Source organism: Felis catus, chromosome E2, assembly GCF_018350175.1.
Source record: "Felis catus isolate Fca126 chromosome E2, F.catus_Fca126_mat1.0, whole genome shotgun sequence".
NCBI lineage: Eukaryota > Metazoa > Chordata > Mammalia > Carnivora > Felidae > Felis > Felis catus.
In genome coordinates, this window is record NC_058382.1 from 31,009,441 (window position 1) to 31,025,868 (window position 16,428).

Consider the following 16,428-nt stretch of genomic DNA (forward strand, 5'->3'; position numbering starts at 1 on the left):
ATTCTTACGGAATTACATATGTACGTGAGAGTACGTATACACAGCAAATGCACATAGGTTGTACCAGGGGTAAATCCATCAAGGCCCAGAGCCATTTTATCTCCGAAGGGCTGGCCTGACTATGAAAACCACACTTAGATGTTTGCATGCTTTTCCAGGATCGTGTGATGATCAACCGGCTGGACAGTATTTGTCAAACAGTTCTGAAAGGGAAGTGGCCTTCAGCTAGAAGAAGTTATGATGCCAACACAGTGGCCTCTTTCTATACCACAAAACTGCTGGACAGCCCTGGCGCGGCTACAGAATATAGCGAACCCAGTGTACCCACACCCCCAGGCGCCGGTGTTAAAGAAGAACACGATCAGTCAACACAGATGTCAAAGGTGAAGAAGCATGTACGAGAAAAGGAGTTTACAGTGAAAATCAAAGACGTATGTTTATTTTTATTGCCCTAGGACCCGATTGCGATTGCGTGTGCAGCATGCTTTTTCTGCAAGTGGCTGCCTGCTCTCACTCTTACTTCCTTCACATACTTGTTTTCTGGTATTTGGATTGTTTTCTTTTTGATATCCAGGTTATTAGGCTTGAATATCCTACTAGAAGGATCATCATTAAATGTTTCTCTACCTATACTTCTGAAAATAGTCCTGCCAATCAAGAATGCTTTCTTAAACAGTCTGACAAATTCTAATTGTTTTGGTTCTTTTGTATAATATTTAAATGGTATGTCAGTGCACTTTCTCTTTTAAACATTTAGCATGCTCTGTTCTCAGTAACATTTCATTTTTCAGTATGATTTTTGAAGCTAAATTGATTATTCGGTGTCTAATATGTGGGTTACGTCCTCTGGAATGTCCTATGAATAATGTACATAGAGAAGTATGTCTCAAGCTGATAGTGTTCCAATTTACTAGTCACATGTAAAACTTTGTTTTGCTCAGAAAAGTGTATGTAGTACCTGGATTTTTTTCATTTAAGACAGAAAACGTAATATTCATTATAGAAATTGGTTGACGTTCTTTTTCTTTAGTTCATTTCTGAATAGGAAGATGATTAACGTTTCAGGGTTTTTACTTCACTTTTCCTAAGTAAAAAATTTCTCTTAATAACCTGAAATGGGGTTGTTTTTTTTTTAATTGTTTCTTTCTTGATAATGGTGTTTGTTAACAGGAAGGTGGTTTGAAGTTGACGTTTCAGAAGCAAGGGCTTGCTCAGAAAAGACCGTTCGACAGCGAAGACAGTGCCCTGGGGCAGCAACAGTACCTTGCTCGGCTTCGGGAACTGCAGAGTGCGTCGGAGACCAGCCTCGCCACCTTTCCCAAATCCGTGCCAGTATCAGGTGAATATGGTCACTATAATTGCCTCAGTAGGAAATATTCCTGCTGTCATTTCCAAATCCTCTTTTATTTATTCTTCTAATAAAAAGGCATCTATCCTCTAATGTTGGGGTCTCTTTTAAGTCTGTAATCAGTATAATTTTAGTTCTTAATAAATACCTGTTGAGGCGTTTAATATGACATTTTAAAGCAGGGTGCAGTTTTATTTGGGGGATTTAAATGTTTGGGTGGAAATATTCTGTCGAGTCCCTGTATGCAGGTAAAAGCTCAAACAGCATTTCAGTATAAAAGCAATTATGAATTTAAAAGCAAACACCTGAACCACAAATGAATGGTGATTTGTAGAGAAGGTTAAAATGAGAAGTTTTAGAAAGACTTTAGAGACAGTGTAGTCCAGTCGTCTATAGGATACAGGAATTGTCATGACTAATCCCTGAAAGACAATCTTTCATTCTCATGGAATATTTACAGGAAAAAGATTGTTACTACCTTAAACAGCCCTTTATATTACTGGGCAGCTCTAATTACCACAAAATTCCTTCTTCCTTAGAAGAAAATTTTGCTTGCAATTGTTTTTTCTCAGTGATTGAGATTCTGACTTTAAAGGCGTCACAAGGGGTGCCTGGGAGGCTCAGGCGGTTGAGCGTCTGCCTCTTGGTTTCAGTTCGGGTCATGATGTCACAGTTCATGAGAAGGAGCCCTGCATCAGGCTCTGTACTAGACGTGGAATCTACTTAACATTCTGTCTCTCCCTCTGTCTGTCTGTCTCTCTGCTCCTCCCCCACTGGTGTGCACGCTTGTGTGCTCTCTCTCTCTCTCTCTTATAAATAAATATTTTTTTTTAATATTTAAATGTCTGACTCTTAATCTCAGTTCAGGTCGTGATCTCACAGTTTGTGGGTTCAAGCCCTGCATCAGATTCTGGGCTGACAGCATGTAGCCTACTTGGGAGTCTCTCTCTCCCTCTTTGTGTTCTCCTCCCCACTTGTGCTCTCTTTCTCTCTCAAAATAAATAAATAAACTTTAAAAAAATTTTTTTAGTTATTAAAAAAGTAAAGGCATCAGAGAATTAACCTATTCCTATGTTTGCATGATCATCTTAACATTTTGAAAGCAATGATCATATCTCCTCCTCTTTGGGACTGTATCTCTTCTAACCTTTTAACAATTTGAATCAGTAGTGTTTGTTAGATACCAAATCAGTGCCACATGTTGTGTGCTCTGTAGGTGCTGAAGTCCATAAGAAGTTTGTTTTGTTTTGTTTTGTTTTGTTTTCTTGATCTTGGTCTAGTGTGCTTTAATTTGTCTGTGTCCCTTTTAAAGTGCAGTATCAGAAATTGAGAATTTTACTCATGATCAGCTGAGTCTTTACAAAATGCAGGTTTTCAATTAAAGCAGATTAGTGACTTGAATTTGCATTACACCTACCATTTACATAAGGCTGAGGACCCTGTTTCAGTATTCTACTAGATCTGGTTGCCATGCAGTATTTGAAAACATTTCAGATCTCCTGCTGTGCATGAGCACAGTGTGTGGGACTCCTACGATTTGGGAAAATAATGCTTTATTATAAGTGTTAAATTGGTTGCTATTCCCAATTGCTGCTGTCATGACTTTTTAATTATAAATCATAGTTAAATTATAAATTAGTACCGTCAGTATTACTTACAGATTCATTAACCATTCATTGTAATTCTCTAGTTCCTGGACTTTCAGACATGTACAGATTGCAGTTCAAATATGAATCAGCCATGCTTCTACTACTGAAGTATAAATCCCCAAACTGGGCTTTTCATTAACAGTATTGTATTAAAGGAGCTCTGTGTTTTTAGGGGAAAAATGGGAACAAATGGGGAAGATAAGCTGTGGGCTCTTTTGACTAACCTAAGTGGGGTTTAGAAATACAATTTCTTGTACTCTAACTCCACCATAAAATGGGATTGACACTAATATCATCTGAACATTTTATTGCTATTGCAGCTGAATTGTACAGTCTTCACCTTTAAGGTTATTTAAAGGTTACTTTGGCAAATATTACTATTTTTAATAGTATAAGTAGTAATTGTGACACTAATCTGCAGCTATGTAAAATATTAAAAAGCCTCAGACATTAAAACTAGGAAGAGTTATTATCTAAACATTATATCTCATCCATCTTACTAATTGCAAATGTGAAATCTAGATTTGCCTTCCTATTCGACTCTTAGAACATCTCTTAACAATTTTTTCCCTTTTCTTGTTTATGAAATGAAGGGTTGGGGTAGGAGAGAGTTGTTGGCTGAGATAAATAATATGTGTAGAGTGGCTAATACGGAGCCGGGCACATAATTAAATGCTAAACCAATGTTAAAATTAGGTACCTCACAGGTTTTAGAATTAGATGCTGAATAAATACTATTATCATAATTCTTAATATTCCAAAGCCTAGGCCCTTTTTATGTTTATATGGGTCCCTCTGAATTTTATCTGGGTCCCTCTGAATTTTATCTGAAAGTTTCCAATAAAGATACAGGTTGTAATGTAATTTAATTAATGAAGGGGATAGTAAAATAGCATAAATTACAGTAAGACAAAACTAAAGAGCCCATTCCAGAAACTACCTGGAATAATGAACAGAGGGTGTTGATAGAGCCAAACAGCCTAGGGTTTAATTCTGTCATTTGCCAGCTGTGACATTAGGCCAGTAACTTAATGTTTCTGAGCGCATTTATAAAATAGGCCTCATATTACTTCTGTGTTGGGGTGCCTGGGTGGCTCAGTTGGTTGAGCATCCAACTCTTGATTTCTGCTTAGGTCATGATCTTGTAGTTGTGGAATCAAGCCCCACACTGGGCCTCGTGCTGAGTGTGGAGCCTGCTAAAGATTCTCTCTCTCCCTTTGCCCCTCCCCCACCCTCTCCCACATGAGTGCTCTCTCTCTAAAAAAAATTTTTAATGAAAAAATAATAATACCTCTATGATTTTATTGTTTCTTTTTTGATGATTTGAGAAAACACTTGTTAAACCTCGTTCAGTGTGTGGCATCTCGTAGACATTTAGCAGAAAGAAGCTATTTTTAATAGTGTCATAATTACATCTATGACAAAGGCAATACAAGCTTTATAAAGGAGATTCAGTTAAATTTTCCATTTTGGATTCTAGCTTAAATCAGTAACTTTTATAAAAATCACCCTCAGAAATAACTCAAGGTGGCTCAGTTTTTTTAAGAAAGAAAAAAAGGAAGGAAGGGCATCACAGTAGTATATAATTGGCCAAAGAAAATATGTTTGTGAATTGTCAAATAGGGTATGTTTATAAATGCACACTTTGGTGTATATGCAGTTGTTTTTCCAGAGATAATTAAGTACTTTTTTATATGACACCGGAAATATAGTAAAGAGAAAGTAAAAAGAAACATAGACACTGTCTGCCTTTCAGTTGCTTGGTAGACTAAGACCTACATGTTAAAATATTAGACAAGACTTTGGAGCACCCGTGTGGCTCAGTCAGTTAAACATCTGACTTGGCTCAGGTCATGATCTCCCGGTTCATGGGTTCAAGCCCCGAGTCAGGCTCTGTACCGACAGCTCAGATTCTATGCTGTCCTGCTTCAGATTCTGTGTCTTCCTCTCTCTCTGCCCCTCCCCCTCTTGCACTCTTATTCTCTCTCTATCTCTCTCTCTCTCTCTCTCTCTCAAATCTAAACAAACTTTAAGAAAATTTAAATATCAGACATTAACAAAACAAGATAATATGTTTCGCCACACAGCACATTATAGTTACTAAATACCAGAGAAGAGGGGAGCCACTGCTGTCTAGAAACTTAGGCAGAGTCCTCTGGAAGAGGTAGAAATGAAAAGGATTTATAAGAGGCAGATTAGATAATGGTCTTTCTGGAAAGTGTGACCTTCCCAGGAGAGGTGGAAGAGAAGCAGAGAATAGCATGAACCAGAGACTTGATAGTATGGTTTTGTGATAAGATTGACATAGCTAGTATGTAAATCCCTACTGGAGAGATATTTGTATGAAATCAGAGCCTGCTTAGAAAAGGTGAATCTAGGTTATACACAACATAAAAACTGAGCTGGGGTAGGGATTGAGGGTTGGGGGTCATGCTGGAAAGGGGCTAATACAAGGTATTTCATTCATATTAGAATAGAAAGTCATGGGGCACCTGAGTGGCTCAGTCAGTTTGAGCGTCTGACTGTTGATTTTGGCTCAGGTCATGATCTCACAGTTCGTGGGTTCGAGCCTTGCATCAGGCTCTACACTGATGGCACGGAGCCTGATTGGGATTCTCTCTCTCTCTCTCTCTCTCTCTCTCTCTCTCTCTCTTCCTGCCCCACCCCCTGCTCGCAGTTTCTCTCTCTTTCAAATAAATAAACGTAAGAAAAGAAAAGAGAAAAGAAAAGAAAAAAAGAATAGGAAGTTTTGAGAAGTTCTTATAAAAAAGAATAGTACTTTTGGGGCGCCTGGGTGGCTCAGCCGGTTGAGTGTCTGACTTCGGCTCAGGTCATGATCTCACGTCTGTGAGTTTGAGCCCCGCGTCGGGCTCTGTGCTGACAGCTCAGAGCCTGGAGCCTGCTTTGGAGCCTGTCTCCCTCTCTCTCTGCCCCTCCCCCGCTCATGCTCTGTCCCTGTCAAAAATAAACATTTAAAAAAAAATTTTTTTTTAAAGAATAGTACTTTAAAAATGGTACTTTGGGAAAGTTAGTTTTTTGTTATAGCTGAAATGTGCTAGGGGCACCTGGCTGGCTCAATTGGTTGAGCATCCGACTTCAGCTCAAGTCGTGATCTCAAGGCTCATGGGTTCAAGCCCCACATCTGGCTCGCTGCTATCTGTGTACCTGCTTCAGATCCTCTGTCCCTCCCTCTCTATGCCCCTCCCCTATTGCTCTCTCTCTCTCTCTCTCTCTCTCTCTCTCTCTCTCTCTCTCACTCACTCTCGTTCTCACTCTTTCTCTCTCTCAAAAATAAGCCTTTAAAAAAATAAAGTAAAATGTGCTATAGTGAAAGTATTTTCAAATCATTTATAATGTTTTGTGAATCTGGTTATAATGAAATTCATTAGGTGGATAATGAAAGCTTTTCTTTATAAAGTTATGTCACATTCCTAGTGTGCTTTTTTTATATGCAAACCTACTTTTTAATCATTGTAACTAGCAATTCCTTACCATATGATTTAAGGTACCTTTTTGAAACTGAGATGTGATGAAGGTAAGTGGCTTCCATAAGGTTGCACAGCCAGCCAATGGGCAACTCCTTATTCAGGGACACCCTGGACTTGCTCTAAAAATTTTCCTTGAATTGATTAAAAATGCATTTCTCACTATAAGCTGTGAATTATTTTAAACAAACATCTCATCCTTAACAGTATTTTAAGGAGAGCTCTAGATTATGTACTTTTGAGGACAGGAACACCATTTAACTCCTCTTCTAACCATTGTAGGACCTTGTACCTACGTACAAGCTATTCGATAAGTATTTATTGGAAAAAAATGGCTGAATGCATGGAACTTTAATTCATTTACTTACAGACATTAATTCACTTACAGACATTTTTATTGAAATGTGGGACAATATAAACGTCAGTTTAACTTGGCAACTAGAAAGTTAGTGGTGATCTTAAAACCCCTGACAAAAGCTGGCACAGGAACGGACTATGGGAAATTGAGGAAGGAGTTGGTCGTGAAAAAGAGAGCACAACAAATACTAACCTTTCGAAGGTTTGGGGAATTATAAAAGGCTGAAAGAGGTTTATTTGTTGTTTGAGTTAGGCCATGTTTTTAAGTCAGGGAAAAGAATCTGATATAGAAGGGTATTTGGGCACAAGAAAGTAGACTGATAAAACAAGCTTTCAGAAAAGGTAGGAATTAGTAGCTGCAGAGGAAGGAGAAGGATTTGTCTTATCTGTGAGACACACTTCCTCCTCTAAAAGGGAGAGGAAGATAAGATGTGTGAGCATCAGGGGGGGATATTTGAAGAGACAAGTCAAAAAGTTGATTATAGTTTTCCAAGTTTTCAAACGAGGAATAGGGGTGGTGTAAAGTAAGAACTAACACTTCCATATATTTAGAAAAATTACTGCTTTTAATTTGCTTAACATCTAGATTTTGACCACTGTTTTGCATTTTTTTATTTGATTAGGTACTTCCGTTCAGTCAACCCTTGGTGCCAATGGAGTTAGATTAGACAACCAGCCTACAGTCAAAAAAAGGCGGGGAAGGAGGAAGAATGTAGAAGGTGTTGACATCCTCTTTTTTAACAGAAATAAACCACCTAATCATGTAAGTAAAAACTACTGATCCTTGAGTCCAAAATTCAGTCCTAGTAAATATACATATTGCTGTTCTGTGAATGTTTTGTAGCATAAAAATATTAATTAGGAAATTAGATTGTACTTTGGATTCTATTTCAGAGACATCCAACACTGCCTAAGATTCATGAAAATTTTAAATTTGAAAAACTTACTTTTTTCCTCTTCAAAAAGATTTGCTTCATTGGACTTTGCCAAGAATTGAATGATAAAGCATAGCAATAAAATTTTCATTTGGTGTTTTTCTACAGGTAACTGTAGGCCTAACCAGCTCCCAGATTTCTACAGGGATAAATCCAGCACTGTCCTACGCTCAGCCTCAAGGAATTCCGGATACAGAAAGTCCAGTTCCAGTTATTAACCTGAAAGATGGGACAAGACTTGCAGGCGATGATGCGCCAAAGAGAAAGGATTTGGAAAAATGGCTTAAGGAGCACCCAGGTTACGTGGAAGATTTAGGAGCTTTTATTCCTGTAGGTGATGCCTTCCAAATCTTGGTATTAACTTTATTTCTGTGACTTACCAAATCTGTGCTGATGAAGCATAAATTTTTACCCACTCATGTAAATACATGTTCTGCCCAAGATTTAGGAAAGCTAACAAAAAAATACCATTTTCCCCACCAGTGCCTTTTTCCATTTTTCCATTCTGTGCTTAATAGTAAAAATCACCTCCAATATACAGAGTACCATGTAAGACCCAGTGAAGGTTATAAAGGGATAACATTTCCAATCCTTTTCCTCAAGGAGTTTATTCTAAAATACTAATGATCAGGGGCACCTGGGTGGCTTAGTCAGTTAAGTGTCTGACTTCAGCTCAGGTCACGATCTCACAGTTTGTGAGTTTGAGCCCCGCATGGGGCTCTGTGCTGACTGCTTAGAGCCTGGAGCCTGCTTCTGATTCTGTGTCTCCCTCTCTCTGCCCCTACCCCTCTCACACTTTGTCTCTGTCTCTCTCTCTCCCTCTCTCTCTCCCTCTCTCTCTCTCTCAAAAATAAATAAACATTAAAAAGTAGTAATAAAAATAAAGTAAAATACTAGTGATCCTATTAAGAGTGCCTGAGTTGCTCAGTCTTGGTTAAGCAAGACTTGATTTTTGGCTCAGGTCATGATCTTACCGTTCTTGAGATTGAGCCCCATGTCAGGCTCTGTGCTGACAGCGTGGAACCTACTTGAGATTCTCTCTCTCTCCCTCTCTTTCTGCCCCTCCTCCACTCACACACATGCTTTCTCTCAAAATAAATAAAGAAACTTAAAAAAAAAAATACTATGATCATATTAAACATGTATTGAGATTTAGCTGTGTACCTGGCATCATAATTAGCACTTAACGTATATTATCTCATTTAACACTCATGACACCTTTATCAGAATGGCATTATTATACCTTTTTTAGATAAAGAACTTAAAATTCTAAAATTTTAAGTAAATATTACAAGCTACACAGTCTTAAATCCAGTGTCCAAACTACTACTTTTAAGCTCTTCTTCAGGCTATAACAGTATAGCTGTTGTGTCTCTCCAGATGCACATTGAGTTTACATTAATCAAAGTGAGAATTGTTATATTTCATTTGCATTTTTACATCCCCTGAAATACTTTGTGCTCGCTATCTTATAGGCATATGGCTTTCTTACTCATAGAAATCTGTTATTTCATTTTGCAGTATTTTTTTTTAATTTTTAATGTTTTTATTTATTTTTGAGACAGAGAGAGACAGAGCATGAGCAGGGGAGGGGCAGAGAGAGAGGGAGACACAGAATCCGAAGCAGGCTCCAGGTTCTGAGCTGTCAGCACAGAGCCGGACGCGGGGCTCGAACTCACAAACTGTGAGATTATGACCTGAGCCGAAGTCGGACGCTTAACTGACTGAGCCACCCAGGTGCCCCTCATTTTGCAGTATTTTACTATTAGACACTGATTACCAAAATTTGTGCCAGATCCTCTATACAATGAAGCTAGCAGACCTCTTGTATCTGCCTTCATTATGAAGATTAAATGGACAGCCCAGTGAAGTTGTCTTAGTACTCTGTGAGCTTCTTAAGGACCATGTCCTAGTTACCCCAGGAGTTTGTATCCCCAGGACTTATTTAGTACATAATTCGTGATACATAGAATAGTATCTAGCTTTCTATGAATATTCACTGAGCCAGTGATTAAAAACTGAAAGTCTTTTGAAGATTAAAAAATTCTATATAAAGGTAAAGTTGTTATTTTATTAACAGAAAAAGATTACTTGTTATTTTTTTCATGAAAAGGAACTACAAAAGCTCCAGTCCCTACAGTGGTCTTTGTGTCTGTAATACGTACTTAGTCTAGAATTTTACGTTGCCATTATTGACACCAGGAAATAAACCAAGCGCCTCAGTCTTGACTTTCACATGCCTTTCACATCCCTGGTTTTCTCAAAGGATGCCACTAATTCTCGAATAAACTTTAATTGTGTTTGATTTTTTAAAAGCCAAATAGGGATGCCTGGGTGGCTCAGTCAGTTGAGCGTCTGCCTCTTGATTTCCGCTCAGGTCATGATCCTAGGGTGGTAGGATCAAGCCCCACATCAGGCTCCTCGCTGAGTGTGAAGCCTGCTTGAGGTTCTCTTTCTCTCCCTCTGCCCCTCTCCCTACTCACACGTGTGCTCTCTCTCTCTCTCTAAAAAACAAATTAAAAAAAATGTTTTAAGCCAAATAAAGCTCTTATAATTATGAGGGGAGAAATTTTCCCTAAATATGATGGATAATCTTAGAATGAATACTGCAATTCTAACAATAATGAGAATCATTAGTTTAACCCTGTAACTTAACATGTTAGAAAATAACATTTATCTAGGCAACAGATTTTTATTGAGTAACTACTGTGTGCTAGCCCCTCTTTTAAGGGATGGAGTATAAAACCACGAGCAATATAAAGTTCTTGCCATCGTGGCATGTACACTGTGGTCTGTAAAGGGTTCTCCTGTCTGTCTCTCATCACTGCAAAGGAATCTTTATTAATTTTTTAAACTTACAGCCATTCATCATTTTCACTGCAAGTAAACTTTTTATCGTAATGTTTTAGATAACATTACATACTATTATTAAGATTTTAAAATATTTTTAAAAGCAGCATTGTGATAAAGAATACAAGATAACCGTTAGTTTGATTTCTGAAGGATACTTCACATTGATGATTTTTTGGCTCTCATACTCTATTGGGATATGTCTAGAGCTGAGTAACTATAACATGATAGATACAGATATATAATAACAGGTATGTATAGAGTACCGTAGAAACAGATAAAAGGAATGTGAATGACTCTGCCTAGGCCAAGCGTCTAAGGAAATATGGAAAGAAAAGAGAGCTGACATACATGACTGATGGATGATAAAGAATAAGTAGGTTTGACCAGGTTAACCCAAGAGGAGGCTATTCTAGGCATTATAAAACAATTATGAAGAGTTGAAAGAGGATAGGATTGTAAGACACATTCATAAAACAATGGCTAGCCTGATGTCACAGGGTGTGTGGGGGACCGAGTGGGGCAGTAGTAACTAGACAGAACAGGTGAATTTAGGCCCAGGCTGTGATAGGACAGGTATGCCTTGCAGAAGAGTGTGAGCATTCATCTCTTGCAATGTTCTCATTGATCTGAAACAGCTATAAACATCAAGCCCTGCTTTGCTAAGCTGTATACATAAGCAGCATGGCCTGATGCAAAGAGTTTTATTGCCAGATCCTGCCACTTGCTAGCTGCAAGTACTACCTTTTAGTATTGTGAGATTACTTGTGAAGAGATAAAAACTATTAGTGAGATGACGAAAGAGGAGAGCCACAGCTAGCACAAATACAGATTGTATCAGCACAGAAAAAAACCCGATGTGTCAGGAGAAAAAGTAAAGAAGTGTACAATTTACAGGAGGCTGCTCCAGCATTATCGGTAACTCTAAAGCCTTACTTAGTATTTTATTACACAGTGACCCTCAAACAAAGTTTGAATTGTGCATGTCCCCTTATACATGGGCTTTTTACAGCACAGTATGGAGAATGTATTTTCTCTTCATTCTGATTTTCTTAATAACATTTTCTTGAGCTTATTTTGTGGTGAAAATACAGGATATAACACATATAACATACAAAAGATGTGTTAATCAACTATTTGTGTTTTCAGTAAGGCTTCTGGTCAACAGTAGGCTATTAGCAGTTAAGTTTGGGGGGGAATCAAGATATGAGGATTTGTGACTATGGCAGGGGGGAGCACCCCTAACCCCATGTTGTTCAGGGGTCAGCTGTATTAAATATAAAAATATTTAAAGTTTAAGTCTTTTAAAGTATAACTAAAGAGTAAAATCTTCAATGTTAGATATAGATATCTAATATGTATTATACAGTATTACAGTATTAAGTAACTTGGTTCAGCTCTTTTGTACTGTTTGCACTGTTTTAAAGCTATTTCTTTGCTTATATATTTTAGAGAATGCAGCTCCATGAGGGAAGGCCCAAACAAAAGAGGCATCGGTGCAGAAACCCTAATAAACTCGATGTTAATAGTCTTACTGGAGAAGAACGTGTTCAGCTGATTAACAGAAGAAATGCCAGAAAGGTATTTATATATTTGTGGTTAATCCTTTGTATTGGTTCAGTGCTTAGGATTTCTCTAGAACCCTGTTTCATTATACACAGTTTCCTAACAGACCTGGACAGATGTATTGTGTTCGCTTCGGCAGCACGTAGAATGAAACTGGAACGATGCGGAGATCAGCATGGCCCGTGCACAAAGATGACGCACAAGGTCTTGAAGCGTTCCATATTTAACTAGCAGATTTGTGAGAAGAGACACGGGCTGTGGTTTTATACGGTCTAATTTCAAATCCCGCATCTTTGGCTAAGCTGTGGAACGAAATAAGCAAGTCACTTCACATGTCTGTGCCTACGCAGGGTGGCACTGCACAGGAGCACCACATCCAAAGCAGTGGCTCTCACTGGGAGCAATTTTGTCTTCCAGAGACATTTGCCCATGCCTGGAGACATCTTTGGTAGCCACAACTTGGGACGTGGGGTGGTGGTAGGCAGGGGAAGGATGCTGCTAAACGTTCTCCAGTGCAGACGATAATCCCTTACAGCACCAGCCCACAATGTCCATGGTGCACGGGTTGAGAAACTCTGACGTTCTCGTCACAGCCATCATGGATTTATATATTTATCACTTATTCCCTGTCAGGTGGCCATAAAGTGATTAAAATCAGCATATTGCTGGGATGAGCACTGGGTGTTATACGTAGGAGGTGAATCCCTGGAATCTACTCCTGAAATCGTTATTGTACTATTATGCTAACTAATTTGGATGTAAATTTAAAAAATAAATAATTTTAAAAACTGGAAAAATAAATAAAATCAACATATTGCGTAATTTTCTGATAGATGAAAATAGAATGTCTTAAACAAAGGTCCCTTATAGAATAAGGGCACTGCTGTGTTTGTCTTAGTGCTTTATTGACTGATGAATGGCAAGAGTCAGGTTTTTCCAAATTCTAATTCTAAAACCAAAGGTGGCTCAACATTTGTTTCCCCAAATTGTTTTTGTTTATGTTTGGATTGGTAGGTGTCTCTTTCAACTCACAGCATAAATGATACAACACTTGGACGCCCTTTTTGTAATCTTATAGCTCCGGTATTTTTATTTTGTGTTTTTTTTGTTTTGTTTTGTTTTGTTTTTTTAAACGGCTGAACATGCAACAAAATAAAGAAAAAGATGACCTCAGAATAAGAACAGCAGATTTTTCATTGAGTTCCTTCACTCATAAATTAATTTAACAACTGTTTTGATATTGTTATGTGTGCCAACTCATTAAAATTAATACAGATCTTTCCCCAATTTTGTAGAGATAGCTTATTCAGCTTTTGTTAGTACTTTAAAATGATGTCATAGGTGTATTAGGGAAAGAACAAGATGACATTCTAGTAGCATTTTACTTAATTTTGTGCTTATGTAGATTGTGTTACAAATCTTTGCACTTCATCTTAAAACAAAAATTAGCATTACTAGCTATGGATAAATTTGTCTTAGCCAGTTTTAAGGAAATGGAACAGTTTTGTATTTTTACTTGTTAGGTATCAAACACTCCTAATCTTATTTTAATTTGTGGTAACCTGATAAGGGACCTATTCATTTCCCTTAATTTATAGTTAGTTCTTGTTCAGAGTCTCTAGAGTACAGGCCTAAGGCTTGAAAAGAATCTACCTTCTAAATCCCCATAAACCACCCAGAGGGTCTCCATTTAAATTGGAGCTTAATGAAGGGGATAAAGAGAAGGAGACTAGGACAGAAACTGCAGAGACTAAGTAAAGACTGTAGGAAATTCTAGAAAAGGTTACGTACGGGTATTATACCTGGCCACATTAAAATCCTGTCTGTGTCCTGTCGGGAGATAATATATATTCGTCCAGAGAGGTATGGACAAAGGACTTACGAAGTATCTTTAGGCTCCAAAGGAACATGAAGTTGATAGGTCCAAATCATTTTGTTTTAATTTCATTCTAACTATTATATATAGGTTTTAAATTTTCTCATATTGTGATTACTTGATTGGTTGTATCGCTTTTCACATTCAAAAAATATACATATTTTTTATAGTTAAGGTTTCAATTTATGTGACAGATAAGAGCGTGAGTTTTTGAGACCCGAGGTTGAAAGTTGACCCTAACACTAACTAGCTAGCTTTGGGCAATTTATATAACTTCTCTTAGGCTTAATTCCTTCATTTGAAAAACAGAAATAATACTGTCTCAAAGGATATAGTGAGAACTAAAGTAAGTCATATACTTAAAATCCTTAGCGTACTTGGCATATAATAAAAAGAATAAAATATTTGTTATGTGCTAGATGCTGTGCTAAAGCACTTGAGTTGTCTCATTTTTATCCTCATAAAACCCTATAAGGGAAGTATTGTTATCCCCATTTTACAGATCAGAAAGCTGAGGCTCAGAGGGATTTATTGATTTGCCCCAGTTCACATAGCTGGTAAGTCTGACTCCAAAGGGTATCTCTATGCTCTTAACTAGGCGATATCACCTATCCAGCATAGTAAGTGCAGAGTAAATGGTGGTTATTTGTTTTACTATTCTAGTCACTTAAAGCATTTAAAAGTTACATTGCCACATGTCTGTATGTTATATTAATAGTGCTTCTGGCCTGTGGTAGTCCTTTTTAATAAAGATTGTCAAAGGTGGTTCAAGAAATAAACTCTGTACAGCACAGAATAAAAGCAAGAAGTGTCTTCATATTTAGTAGTATCTTTATCTAACCGTCTGTTTTTCATTTACAGGTTGGAGGTGCATTTGCTCCCCCTTTAAAAGATTTATGTCGATTCCTGAAAGAAAATTCAGAATATGGCGTGGCTCCTGAATGGGGAGATGTTGTTAAGCAGTCTGTGAGTATTTCATACATACTAACTCAGGCATCATCTCAAAAATTAGATGCTGTTTAGTCGAACTGAGAAAGACAGCTACCATATGATTCCGTTCATAAGTGGAATCTAAAAACAAAAATCAAAAGCAGAACAGAACAGAACAAAAAGCAGAATCAGATCTTTAAATACAGAGGGGAGGTAGGTGGAGGCAAAATGGACGAAGGGGAGCAGGAAGTATGGGCTCCCAGTTATGGAATATGAGTAAGTCACGGGAGTAAACGGCATAGCATGAGGAATACAGTGAGTGACACTGTAACAGGACGGACGGTAGCTGCACAGCATAATGTATAAACTTGTCAGATCACTAAGTTGTACGCCTGAAATTAACGTAACATTGTGTGTCGATTATACTCAAAAGGGAAAATTAGATGCCATTTAATTATACCAGAGATTAAGTTTTAAGAATCAAATATTGCATGAACGTGTGACAGTGTTTTTTAGTTCACAGTTTTTATTTTGCAGCACATGTTACAAATTTCTCAGATGCTTGTTGAGTTAGAATGCAGAATCAACATAGGCTGATCTGTTTTCATTTTAACCTCTAAGATAACTATTTGAGCAATGCTACCAAGACTAATCAAAGATGTGAGGAAAGGTGTTTAAGTATATTCATCATAGTATAGTAGTAAAAAATTGGGAATATATTAATGGTCCAGTCATCTATTGGAAAACTATGCAACTATTTTATTTCATTTTATTAAGTTTATTTATTTTTTATTTGAGACAGAGAGAGAGGGTGAGCAGGAGAAGGGCAAAGGGAAAGAGAATCCCAAGCAGACTTCGCATTGTCAGAGTAGAGCCCAACATGGGGCATGATCTCAAGAACTGCGAGATCGTGACCTGAGCCGAAATCAGAAGTCACCTAACCAGCTGAGCTACCCAGATGTCCCTTTGTGCAACTATTTAAAAAATTGTATCAGGGCACCTGGGTGGCTCAGTTGGTTAAACATCCAACTCTTGATTTCAGCAATCAAAATACAAAGCTATTTTTTCTACAAGTGTCCAAATGACAAGGGCAGGCTATAAAACTAGGTTCATTATGATTCTGTTTATTTTAGAAACAGAAGTGGGAAGAATTGTAGAATCTGTAGATATGCACAAGGGAAAAATGGAAACACACATCCTGAAACGTTAGCCATGGTTCTCTCTGAATGGTGAAATTATGGATGATTTTTTTTCTTTGTATTTTTTTGCTGTCTTATTTTCTGCAGTGGACCCTAATGCTTTTGTAAAGAAAACAAGTAAGTTGATCAGTTCAGAACACCATTTAAAAATAGTACCATGAGTGTCTTTGAAGCTGCTGTCGGGAGCTGCACTGTCACAAACGGTCGTCACCAAGCACGTGTGGTGATTGAGC

At 37.7% G+C, this 16,428-nt stretch overlaps 1 protein-coding gene and 1 non-coding gene across 13 annotated transcripts in view; both read left to right on the forward strand.

Annotated features, from left to right (window-relative positions):
- CHD9 (chromodomain helicase DNA binding protein 9) overlaps positions 1 to 16,428 on the forward strand; it is a 236,562-nt gene that overhangs the window by 215,328 nt on the left and 4,806 nt on the right. For 9 of the 12 annotated variants that reach the window (XM_045046396.1, XM_045046397.1, XM_045046394.1 and 6 more), the window contains 6 exons: positions 159 to 431; positions 1,171 to 1,339; positions 7,463 to 7,602; positions 7,883 to 8,104; positions 12,077 to 12,205; positions 14,928 to 15,032. In XM_045046396.1, the coding sequence (XP_044902331.1) occupies positions 159 to 431; positions 1,171 to 1,339; positions 7,463 to 7,602; positions 7,883 to 8,104; positions 12,077 to 12,205; positions 14,928 to 15,032 (1,038 nt within the window). The remainder of the gene's footprint in view (positions 1 to 158; positions 432 to 1,170; positions 1,340 to 7,462; positions 7,603 to 7,882; positions 8,105 to 12,076; positions 12,206 to 14,927; positions 15,033 to 16,428) is intronic. The other 3 variants (XM_045046399.1, XM_045046400.1, XM_045046402.1) reach the window with 1 other exon arrangement.
- On the forward strand, positions 12,314 to 12,417 carry LOC111558188. The gene has a single exon (XR_002738774.1). It is a non-coding gene; the product is annotated as a U6 spliceosomal RNA (small nuclear RNA).